The following is a 12,358-nucleotide window of genomic DNA, read 5'->3' as shown; positions in this document are numbered from 1 at the left end:
ACCAGTGAAGCACTAACGAAAGCTATGGCGATATGGATGCAGGACGCTACAAGAAATTAATGTAAAATGTCTCATTTCTGTTTTTTCATAAAGATGAAAAAGCAAAAGTTACAATATAACAACTCTGGGCCGTGAAGTACATATCGTTCACGAAACTATAGAGCACGGTTCAACAATACCATGAAACACATGTTTGTTGCAATTACATCTCTAATGTGAAAATTGAACACTTACAACAAACACAAGATCTTACTGTTTCTGTCCATACAAATGTTTCCATCTTTGCTTGGGTTTCATTATCGTATTACTTTTTTATACGAAAAGGCCTTAGCGGTCGGTTGAAATGCAATTATGAATGTGCAAGTGGCAGTCAGTCTTGGCCTTAATTTATGCATTTAACGTGCAAAGTTTGAGAAGGAGCACTTTGAAAAAATTTTAGCTGTATTAAACATTACTCTGTCGTCACACTGAAAAATGAATATAAAAAAACGTACTATTTCCAAACGTCAATACTCAATCACTAAACATATCCATAAACACTCTTAACGTGTTTAGGATCACTTACACAGGTTGTCAGAGTGCATGTCACTAAAAAAGTGTTTACATAAAACATTCTATCGTTGAACGTAATTATGGTTTAGTCATAGAAGGAGGAAGGGGATACAATTCTGAAGTTTGCTTAAACACAGCTCGGAATTCACTCCTTTCCTGTATTAGTTATTTTTTAAAATTATTTCACAACCACTGGGGGGATTGGATTCCGCATCTTTCAAACTCTGCTGTCCCGTGTTAAAATTTTAAAACTGACCAAGCATGAAAACATACTCAATCCTATTTATTTTCTTTTGTTCATTCCATGTGCATTGCAAAGTCAGCGGGAAATATACACTTTTGGTTGACCTGTTTCGGAAAAAATGGCGCCGTGCAAGAGAATACATGCGATTTTCACAAAAGTAGTGTCAAAATGACCACAAGATATTACTACAAAACACCTGCCGGCCTGGCGCATGAAAAAAATGCACAAAGACAATATCAGAAAAAATAAAATCCAAGAAGGCAAAGGTGTTCTGGCCCTTTAGGGTTACATGACATTGGCTTGGCCGTTTGATGCTCCTCCCCCTTGGAAAAAAAAGTCTTTTCTCCAACGCATAATCCTGGTGATGGCCATGGCTGTAGGGTTCAAGGACGTGGACTGGGGATCACATCCGGCCAGACTTTTTGACCAGGATGGGTTGCTCCTTTGTTTTGAATTCCCCACACCCCTTGCCATGAATTCAAAAGGGAGAGGGCTATAATAATAATTCTTCAACACAAATCAAACATAAAGTTCCTTGCAAAAACGCATGTTCGGTGGAGAGTTAAAAGGTGTCCAGCGTGCACATAAATACAATCTGATCAATGCAAATTTCTTTTCTTGTTTTTCTTTGTCATCATAATTATGCAGGAATTCACCCTGTAATAGTAACACACCTCATCATGTTTAAAACTATTGCACTAATTATTGCTGTCAAAAGGAGTTCATACTGACTGGAGAGAAGTATATGTTTACTTACCATCAAGGTTGGCAAATAGACAGAAATTCCTCCAGAAAGCTCGTCTGGGCTGTCAATAGTCTAAAATGCCAAAGTCAATTACAACCATGCATCGGAGACACTCCTGTAAGGAACTACGCACGCGCATATGTACGTTGACAGCTAAACGGCTTGCACTAAAGCCCGCCTTTTGTTATACTATCACCTTCCGTAGTAAACACATTGTAATACTGTCCAGGTAAAATAGTGCATCAAGCATCAAGTACGGTAATTAGTCGTAACAGGACAAACACCTATGGAGGGTTTTATCGCGGTTTGTAAAGACCGTCGTTTCCATCAAAAAACGTGGCCCGTAAAAAAAGACAAACAAACAAACAAACACCCCAACAACCCAACAAACAAACAAACACCGTACCAACCAACCAATTGCTTCAAACGTTGAATGTTTGCCGTGTCTAATTCAAATTTTGGGTCATATGAATTAGACACGGCAGAAGTTCGACGTTTGAAGCGGGCCCAATTACATAGCGATAAAATGTGCTACTACCAATGTTTTCATGTTTTTCGAATACAACATTGGAAAACTGTATCAAATTTCACTTTGCTAGCCTATTGACGTTCTAAAAGTTAGGATAGTGTCATGAAGTTTTTTCGGGCCACTGTTGCGAACTTATTTGGTCAAATTTGTGTCCAGTTAATAAAATATCGCATCAAGCGTTTGTTTTGAGGTGTACAGTAAACAGCCTTTTTCAGGTGACCCTGAACCGTTTCGTTGGTAATATTGCTCTGTTTAGCGTCCAATTCAAAGGATTTACCCATTCAGAATAACAAGGGGTAAATGGATCCGAACAGGGAAATCCCACTGGTTTTCCCCAATCGCTGAAGTGCTTTATCATAATCATGACGTCACCCAATCCCACTGATGGCAGTGCTGAAGTTCGTCAACTGACATCATACTGTTGAACTCTGTTGTACTTCAAATGCGTGTAACTGTAAAGACTAAGTTAGGAAAGCACATCTGACCTTTGTTACATGTTTCGGCTTAAATGTTGAAGCAGCTATCTGACTGGAGACCATGTGACAATAAGCTGCTATATACTAGTTCGATTTCAACCTTACCAGGCAGAGGCAAATTAAATGTTTTTAGCAGGACGGTTTTTTATTTCGGAAATACCCTCTCCATGATAAACATGAAAATAATACTTAGAGTAAGGGATGGGACAACTGTCCTGATTTGGGGCCTCACTCTTTACATGATCGTTTGATAAAGCTCACAAGTGTTTAATACTGATGACTGGTTTAGTCCGTTTCATTTTCCAAACTGGGCTACTGCAGTCCTCTGGGGCATCTGAGTAGCTCTGAAACTAGTCCCGACAGTTTATAGCTTGACTGGAAGACAACATGGCCATTTTGAGGTGAGGGCTGCCCGTGGGGTGGCTGCCAAATGTGGCTGGACTATACGATATCCCTGGTTGCTATTACACCTCTTGAACTCTACCACTAAACACTTAATGGAAATATGTCGACCTGTTTACACTAATGAGATAAACCTTTTTGATTTAAGAAAGGCTGTCTAGGACCAAGGCCAAATTTTTGTTCAAATGTGGGTTGTACTTAATAGAATTTGCATGCTTTTGACGTAATGCCACGGCCACTCTGCTCACGAGCAAAGTTTTAAATGGTTGAACTGTGTGAAATCAAAGCACAGACTACATAGGATTTGTTCACACGGCGTGTGTGACCCGCAGTATGACGCGCTACAGCCAATCAACGATCTATTGCCGGACTAATGTCAACCGAGCTAGGTAAGCCATTCGTACCGCTGTACCCAAAACGCACCAGCAGTATGTGCAAAATTCGACTGCCATGGACAATTTTGAATGACAGTAAAGTTGGTTTCATATTAGACACACCTATAGGTTTGTACAGGGAATTTCTGATTTCTTCTCGACATTGGACATTTCCTGTACAAACCACGGGGAATGTCCAATGTCCAATATCAAACTGACTTTAATGTAATTAATTTTGACTGTATGGTCACACATCATAGGAATATCGGCCAGTTCAAACGAGTGCCTGGGGCAAACCAAGGGCAGCTACCGACCCTTCTCTATAAGGACAGGCCAGTGATTGTCTTCTGAGTAGATATGCTTTTATCCATCGCTATCGTAATTGCGCTAGTCGCAAATTTGCCACAATCACGGTGAGTTTTGTTTCGATTGAGTTTTTGAGAAACTTCAGTCTTTGGCTGAGGTGAAAGATCTTAGTATCCAGTACATCTAGTTTTCCTGTTAATAAATTAGACATGCATACATAAATATATATTTGTAGATTTCCAAATTTATTTATGCTTTAATGTTCAAACCCTGCCTGTGGACAGTGTATCGAATCAAAGGAAAAAAAAATTGGACGCCAAAATCCTGAAAAGAAAGTGTGTTCATGTTTTTGATATCCTCCTACTAGTGTTATAAACATTTTGCTCTTCGTCAGTGTATGTTAATTGAAAATAAAAAATATAACAGAACAAACGAATAGAAGAGAAAGACCACATTTGTGGAAATCATGATGCTGAGTAGCTTGTGTGACTTTTGAAAACCCATTTCTGAAGTTTCTGGCCTACTAAACGTGACAAACCAACAATGTTAAAATGAACACTATTAAGTTGAAGTTCCTGAGCTGACTTTGTATCCGCTCTTTCTTCTAGGGGTACAGCGTGTTCATACACGTGCTCTCAGCGCTATTACACGTCCTGTGGATTTTGGGGTGGGAGTAGGTGTACAAGATACAGGTTTGTATATACGAATAGTGAAAATTCTCTCCCTTTGAATGAAACTAAGGACTGAATGAATGGTAGGAAAGTTCCTCACTCCAATAGAGCTAGATTTCACTCGAGTGCCCACTGGACACGTATGTTTACTCCAATGCCCTTGTGCACCACTTAGTTGAGAGTTAGCGCATGCGCACTCGATCAGTTTCCTGTGGATGGAGAGCATTATTTATTTTTAACAAAATACAAACAAATGAAGTTCACAAAGATAACCAGATAACTAGAAATTTATCAGACAACATTAAACCACCGTATTATAATGAACCCAGTCGCACAAAATTGGAAACAAATTCTGAAAAATGTACATGAACTGTACATGCACATGAAAGTGCAAACACAAATCATGGCTGACCAGTCGACCGAGAGCTAAAATTGAAATTGCTCACACCTACAAGGGAAAATTTGCAATAACTTCAACATAATATGGTAACCTTTTTCATGTACTCTTTCAATTATTAAGATATTCAAGCATGTGGGGAAAAACTGGACAACAATAAAATTTTCGAGTTTAAAATACGATTTTTAAGTTTGAAAATGTAACGCACACAGACATTTTTCACCAGATTTCCTCCCAAATGTCACTTATTACAAAATTGCATCACAAAATGAAATATGAAGCCTGATTATATTTCTCTGGTATAAAACTTTACACAATGCGGAAGATCTCCGCAGATGGATTGTGATATAGTCGTTTGCTGGCTGGCGTCGCCATTTTAACAAGCAACAAATATTGACCACGACCTTGTCGAATTGTAGCGCATGCGCACAAACTAAGGGGAAGGGGTGAACATACGTGTGGAAATGGGTCTTTTTAAAGTTATTTCGATCCGAAATCAAAGTGATTTTCCCTCCATGTCGTGTAACTCTTAGTTTCAATCTCCAGCAGAGAATAGGAGTCACAGTAGACGTTAGCTTCTTCCTCTTCCTAAAGGATCATTTCACTTTTGGACTGACAACCCCAGCTATAGGAAAACTTGCGTGTTTAGACTATCAAACTTTAAAGGTATTGCACCCCTGGACTGTTGAGCAGACACAGTAACGAGACTCTGCTCCGTCCGTATCTATGCAACACCCATCATACATCATGTATTACATCGTGAAAACGAAAGAGCACTCGCTCAGAATGAAGAGAGCGTTCGTGCGAAATGTCCTAGACAGATAAGTACAAAAAACTGTTAACTCCCCCGATGAAAGGGCCCTCAAAATAACACAGTAAAGCCAGTTTATTTATACAGTATATTTAAATATTTATCCTCCTCTCTCGTGATACGCTGCACTATCACGAAAACCAATTATTATACACAAATTCAAAGACTATCTCAGGTATTTCCATCAAGAAAAGACAAACACTGTAGTCAGGCTCTCGTAGTTACTTCATTTTCCAGGTCTGAGGTCTCAATTCAAACTGAAAGTTTTGGGAGCTACTATGGAAGTAACGGGCAATGCTGTTCTAGCGCGGAAATCGGTCAAGCTGACCAATTTCCGTATCAAATCATTCTGTATCAAATCATTCGCATTTCATTAAAAAAGGAGAAAACACGGAAATAAAAGTCGTAGAATTACCTTTCATTTCCAGAAATAAAAGGTAACTGAATTTACCTTTTATTTTCAATTGTTTTTGAAAAAATGTACAATCAATTCAGAGCCTTTTGCATCTCTTTGGAGAGACCAGAATACAACACGTTTTGATGATCTGGTGCAGTGTTCTCCATCCAGTGCTACGGCAGAGATACGTGGGATATTCCACTGCAATAATTTCATGCAACTCATCAAGGGCGGCTGATTAAAAACAAACAAACTTGTTCTGTATATTATGTCGGCAGAGTTGGGGTCTATTCCCTAGAAAAAGATAGAGAGAAATGAATGAGGATGGGAGAAAAGACGAGAAAGGCACCTTAAAACGTACCTTCCAGATGTTTGTAAGTTTTCTGTTAATGAAGTGCTTGCATCCCCAGGAAGCCCTTTGCGTCTACTCTACCGATGCTTTTGACTCATACAGCGGTTGTTATAAACTGACCCAGTGCAACCTGTGTTGTTCTTTTAACAGGGATAGCACTTGCTATCAGTGTTGCACAGGATGGACAGGAAGTACTTCAAATGATTGCCCAACACGTAAGTTCACCTCCAATCACGAGAGTCCTTCTCTGAAAGCAAAGTTGCACCGAAGAATATTTGACATAAGGTCTGATAGTCAAATGAGTGACGATAATGGTCTAAACAACTCGCATACAATTTGACATTATATGACTGCTGAGGCCAGTTTCTTTGTCGTACCTACAGCTCTTTGTTATGGCAGTACCAGTTGCCCCCATGGGGGGACATGTACAAGTCCGGATTACTGTAGTAACTGCAACCGAGGCTTCTACTCCCCAAGATGTAATCGTAAGTGATCGAGTTAACACTATGGCCAGAAAAAGTTGCAGCCCAATCTTCTAAGTTCATATCAGTTAACAATAATAAATAAAAAAAGAACCAGGAAAAGTGGCATCTGTAAAGTGGGCCCGATGATAATGTGTTGTACATTTCCTACATATAGATGTATTAGCTAAAGCTTGCAATTTGAATACTAAGAGAAAGAATTACAATGAATTTGATATTATTCAAGAAGAATAATATATTTGGAAAATTTGACAGAAACAGTGCTGTTTTGAAGCAATGCCAGTGCAGAGTGAAAAACTATTGTTGAAATCAAAATATTAAAATATCGTTTGATTAAGCACAAAGTTTTTTAAAATAACCCAATTTCTTCAACGTCATTCCACAGCATCAAACACCTCTAAATCAGTGCCACCCGGACTTGTTTATTTATACCTATTTCTTTGACGCACCGTAGAATAACTCTCGATTACCATCAATGTAACCGAAATCGATCAAATTGATGGCCTTTCCCTATATTTAGGACCTTGCAGTGTAGTTATTTTGTCAGTTCTGCTTCTGTTTTCGTGTAGAAGTTTCGTTTCCTAAGTGCAATATGATATGCTGGAATCTGTTGATTGTTTTGGGGTGGTGATGCAGGTAACATTTTTAAAAATTAAGACAGTATTCACTGTCTTAATCTTGATCGATGTTTGTGATTTTAAATTACAAAAGGTTTTTCAGTCAAGTCTTAGATGTGAAAATACTGTTGTTGAGGAAAGAATTTAAGCAAATAAGACTCCTTTGCAATAAGGAAAACAAGTATCTGAAGACGCACGGCATGTCAAGGTGCTTGCCTCCCCATTAAAACAATGAATAAAAAAAACGAATAAAAATCCCGACACACCCAAACAGACATATGATCTCTTGATTCCCTTTTCAGACATATTTAATAAAATTTCGAGGTAAGTATTAACATGTTTTGTCTCGGCATTTCATTAACACAAAATTATTTTTTTCCACTGTAGAGTGTACAGCTATTCCCAACTGTCTTGAAGTGTTCTGCAGCTCTTCCTCGGACCAAAAGTGTGACCGATGTGATGGTGAATTCGGCTCTGCCCACGGATCAGCCTACATGAAATCCAATGACATGAGTCAATGCATAAGTAAGTTTATTTCATATATTTATTGAGTATTCTGAACTATTCATACCTGACGAAATGATGAGATTGGCGCAGTTGTCCATAACCTATTATAAATAGACATCGTTGCAAAGTTTATAAAAACCTTATTTTTAAATTCTGCTTGTTGTTCTCGACGCATTTAAATCAATCATTAAAGTAAACTTCCGAAAAGATGTGCAGCTGCAAAAAGAACGAACAGAGTCTAACCTTTAATAAAATGAAGAACGAGCAAGGCTGGATAGGACAAGCAAAAGACCAAGCAAGAAGAGAACTAGGAAAATAATAGAAGAAATCGGCGTGTGGAACAAAGAGAGAATAAACGAAAACGTAGGGTTTTCCAGCTTCAGTCAGACTTATAGGTTTCCGTGGTGGACATGAATAACAAACTATGGAAGAATTTGGTAACACCAAACCAGCTAGTCTCTTTTCCGAGTTACAAGTATATAGTCCCGAGAAGAAGCAGCCTCAATTTTTTTCCAAGAGGAAAGCAACCTACTTAAGTCAAAAGCCAAAATCTCTCAGGCCATTTTGTTGCCTTTAGACTTTAGGCTAAATTTACATATTTTTTCACCAGAGCAATGTTCATGGAGAAGCGACAGCAATGCCTGCTACCCAGGAACCTGTACAAATGCCCAGTGCACCTGCAATAGTGGATTCACAGGAACTGATTGCCGAACAAGTGAGACATGAAAATCCATTAAAAAAGAAAAGGCTCTCATCAACTCGTACAATTTTCTTTTACAAAACCGTTTACTCTACTTCCTTACCACTTACAACAGATGTATATATATTCTAGTATTTTTTTCAAATTAATATTTAAAACCAACAATGAACCAAGAAAAGAATGCAGACAATCCGTCCACTGTCGCAGTAGATCAAGTATCTTTTAATCAAAACCCCTTGTTCCTAACACTCTACTAGTATGCCTTCTGTACAATGTCCCTGGAGTAATCCTTGCCTCGGCATTCTGATAAGTGTGATTTTTGCTTGATCTCAAAGCAAAAACTGAACTATCAATCTTACTTAGCTCCAATACCGTTAATTTTCCATTAACCTATAAATTGCTCCATGAGAAGAGTCTGTTTCGATGTCTCCAGGAAATCAAAGCTTTGTAATGATTTTACCAACAGTGGGCAGCAGCCAATCACCAACCCTATCTGAGCACCGTGCTACCCTGACCCTGGGAACAACAACTCTGGAATCACCCTCGGCTCAGGGCAGCACGGCCACTGTCTACACCAACGTTCACAATTTTACAAGCCTGCGGATCGGTTGGACAAGCTCCTACCGACCAAATGGACTACCTGACCCCAGCGGTGGTGGACATCCATATGTCCACAGCCGTGGGCTTGGCGTTGTGAGTGCAAGAGTCACAGCTGTTGTGAAACGTAAGACAAAATCTGCATCCCTGAATTCATGATAATAAGCTGTTAAGATCACACCGGGGCCTAATTGTTCCCAGATTGGTCAAGATAGGGTTTTAACCTAATGTGTTGCACATTCAACTTAATTTCAGACTTATCTCTAATAACACTTAATTTGTTTTTAAATGTGTAATTATAACTTTGGGGAAGAACATTTTATGAAGTGTATCCCCATTCATCATTCTAAAATTAAAAAGGCAAATAAAGAAACTAATGAACCCATAAAGAGTTACATTGTATAAATGTGCTCAGGGAAAATGTTGAAAAAATGGGGTTGAATCTCATAATTTCCGGAAAGTACGATCTTACCTTTGTTTTACTGTATACAATGTGTTCTCATGAATACAAAAGGGGGCTCGAGTGTTGTGTATTCAGTTGGCTCTTGGGACTGCACAGCATCGACAACAGGAAACTTCTTCAATCAGAACAGCCCTGCTACAGATCTGGTATCCTGTGAATATACATTCACTTTGAACTTCAACGCCTGGACACCAGCTACAGGAGATGTGTAAGCCAAAGCAATATGTGATCACATAAAAAAGAACCCGAGATTGATGCCATTTTAAGTATTATCTTAATAAAGTTATTGGATACAAACATGTGGCTATATGAGGAGTACCTTCTTATTCCTACATGTCTGCACAATTCAATATTCTCGCTCTGTGGGACGTTATCATACATTTCAATCGTTTATGTTGCTTTCGAGATGTCTATATTTTCTTAGCTATGGCAAAAATTTGTAATTTAAAAATCATTCTGCAACATTGTTAAGTTATATCAGGCTGCATATGTAGGGCCATATCGTAAATATTACCCACACAGTAAGGTATTCTGTTGCCAACGTAAACGATTCTTTGTTATTTCTATTTTGTACATCTTATTATAGAAAGAGATATGATGTTTATTCAACCAGCGGCGGGTACTTGAAACTTTATGACAGAGATCACTCAAGTAGCATCATCACACGGTACTATAGTGGCACAACCACTTCTGCCTACTCAACTTTCACCTTTGATTTTGTTGACCCCTATCACTGCGTGGGTGCGGGCGGTGGATGTAGAACCACCATGCTGGATGCAGGAAACGATGTTACCTCAGAGGTTTGTGTTATTACAACAGTACTCAAATGCCAGATGAGCATTTGTTGCTGGTTGAAGGGTTTGGAGCCTGATGATATTTTGATTTTGAATCTGACTTCTATGAATCGGCACTGGACGTTGAAAATCTACATGATCGAACGGTCAAGCTAACATTTGATTATAGTGTATTGGCCACCTCAATATCCCTTCCAAGATACCACTGTGTACGTTTCAGGAGGTAGTCAAGTGTTCATCATTTCCTTTAGTGATACTGCTTGTCCCAATTCTGCTTAATGCAAAAAGGTTGTCCCTATCTCTTCCGTATCAGAACATTACATGCAGGCGGTGGTAAATTCAACTTGCATCTCCGCTGAGTACATTGTATATTACATCAATTAAAGTAGTTCCTAAAAATGTGAAAAGTTGCTTTTTAAATATCTTCATCTGTTACAGCAAAATGGGAAGATAGAGTTAGCAGTGCCTCTATTAATTTGTCGAACTTTGTTGTTGTAATTTTGTTTTATTTTTCTCCGCAGGCGATAATTACTGTTACATGGCAAGGCTGGGCTGACAGTTTGGCTGGTATTAAGGGATATGACCTGGTAGTGCGACAGCTGTCAGGTAGTCATGGCAGCGAGATGACAGAAATCTTTGATAGTCCTGCCGTATTTTCTGGTGAAACCAACTCAAGTCAGACTGTAACCTTGCCACATGTTGGTAAGTTCCAATAGTATTTAAAGTGGTCCTATATATCAAATATAAATTGTGCTACTACATAACTTGGAATTGCATGTACTGGTTTGCGTCAACTTGATCATGGCATTGAAAGTCCAATCACTCAAATCTTTTATAAAATAAATAAATTAATGCATCAAAATTAAAAATGTGTTACAGGACTTCCCAATATGTGACATGTCATAATTATTATTGATGTTGCATATTCTTCCAAATGCTTTTCTATTGAAACAATACATATTCTATAGGAACAGAAGTGGACAGGGAAATTTCTTTTCTTGCTTGTTAATGATACATCCATGAATGTGTAATCTCACCTTCTACAATTGTACAGGTGTTTACTCTTTCATCCTTTCTGCTATTGACAACGCCGGCAATGTCAAACTCAGCAGACGCTTCGTGTTCTTTGACGATGATCTAGACGATGTTACTGTCCAGAATAATTCCCCTCTGCGCGTGGTCTCGGCAACTGCAGAGACCAATTATTTGTGGTTGACCAATCTCGACTCCAGCGGACGAACGACCCCCGTGCAGCTTGCTTGGACAGGCCATTTCACCAATGTGCACCACCATAACCAAGGATTATTGAAGCCTATAGGTTCTTATGTCGCTGGTACCATCGATTCCGGTGAGGTTTGGCACATAATTTTGTGGATTTTGCCAAGTCTGGCCATCTTGTAGTCCTACAAAGGCGTAGCAACAGAGAGAGTGGGGGTGGCACCCCAATTATTAATTCAAGTCGGGAAATGGAGTTTCAGTCAGCAAATGAATCCAAAATCGGTACATGAACGATATATGTTCGCCATCGGCATTTTCCCATAAGCATGAAAAGTAGAGTACCGCAGATCTCTTTACAAATTTTACATGATACGAGATTCGCGGACAAGTTATAAGTCAGCAACTTTAATGTGACACGCCCCAAAGAAAATGCTTTCGCTTCACTACTGATGTCCTAGTGTGTAGGCTACTAAAGTGTATGAGTTATTGTCTATGTATCAATGGTAAGGACTGAGGCTGTTTTAATCAATCTGTTTCAATGAGTGGAATAGTGCTAACATCGTGTAAGAATACAGCCGTTTGCTCAATTATACAAAAACACTTTAACTGTTGGCTTTTTGTGCCAGAAAATATTAGATATCTGTTCACCACTTCCCGGGATGCAACGTGTAACCCGGGCTATATGGTGTTTCAGGTTACATGGCTTCTGGCTAGCACCCCTGAA

General features: G+C 39.0%; 1 protein-coding gene across 2 annotated transcripts in view; it reads left to right on the top strand.

The window, feature by feature from the left end:
• The window catches only part of LOC110986013 (uncharacterized), a 42,507-nt gene that overhangs the window by 3,539 nt on the left and 26,610 nt on the right, over positions 1–12,358 (top strand). For both annotated transcript variants that reach the window (XM_087146042.1, XM_087146041.1), the window contains exons 2-12: positions 3,583–3,735; positions 4,237–4,320; positions 6,407–6,471; positions 6,640–6,741; positions 7,743–7,880; positions 8,473–8,577; positions 9,029–9,286; positions 9,674–9,830; positions 10,209–10,422; positions 10,938–11,118; positions 11,471–11,764. In XM_087146042.1, the coding sequence (XP_087002168.1) occupies positions 3,680–3,735; positions 4,237–4,320; positions 6,407–6,471; positions 6,640–6,741; positions 7,743–7,880; positions 8,473–8,577; positions 9,029–9,286; positions 9,674–9,830; positions 10,209–10,422; positions 10,938–11,118; positions 11,471–11,764 (1,654 nt within the window). In that variant the 5' untranslated portion in view covers positions 3,583–3,679. The remainder of the gene's footprint in view (positions 1–3,582; positions 3,736–4,236; positions 4,321–6,406; positions 6,472–6,639; positions 6,742–7,742; positions 7,881–8,472; positions 8,578–9,028; positions 9,287–9,673; positions 9,831–10,208; positions 10,423–10,937; positions 11,119–11,470; positions 11,765–12,358) is intronic.

Source organism: Acanthaster planci, linkage group LG14, assembly GCF_054643075.1.
Source record: "Acanthaster planci isolate LZ-2023a linkage group LG14, COTS_SCS, whole genome shotgun sequence".
In the NCBI taxonomy this organism is placed as follows: domain Eukaryota; kingdom Metazoa; phylum Echinodermata; class Asteroidea; order Valvatida; family Acanthasteridae; genus Acanthaster; species Acanthaster planci.
Note: the sequence above shows the minus strand (reverse complement) of the source record. Positions and strands in the feature narration are given on the sequence as shown.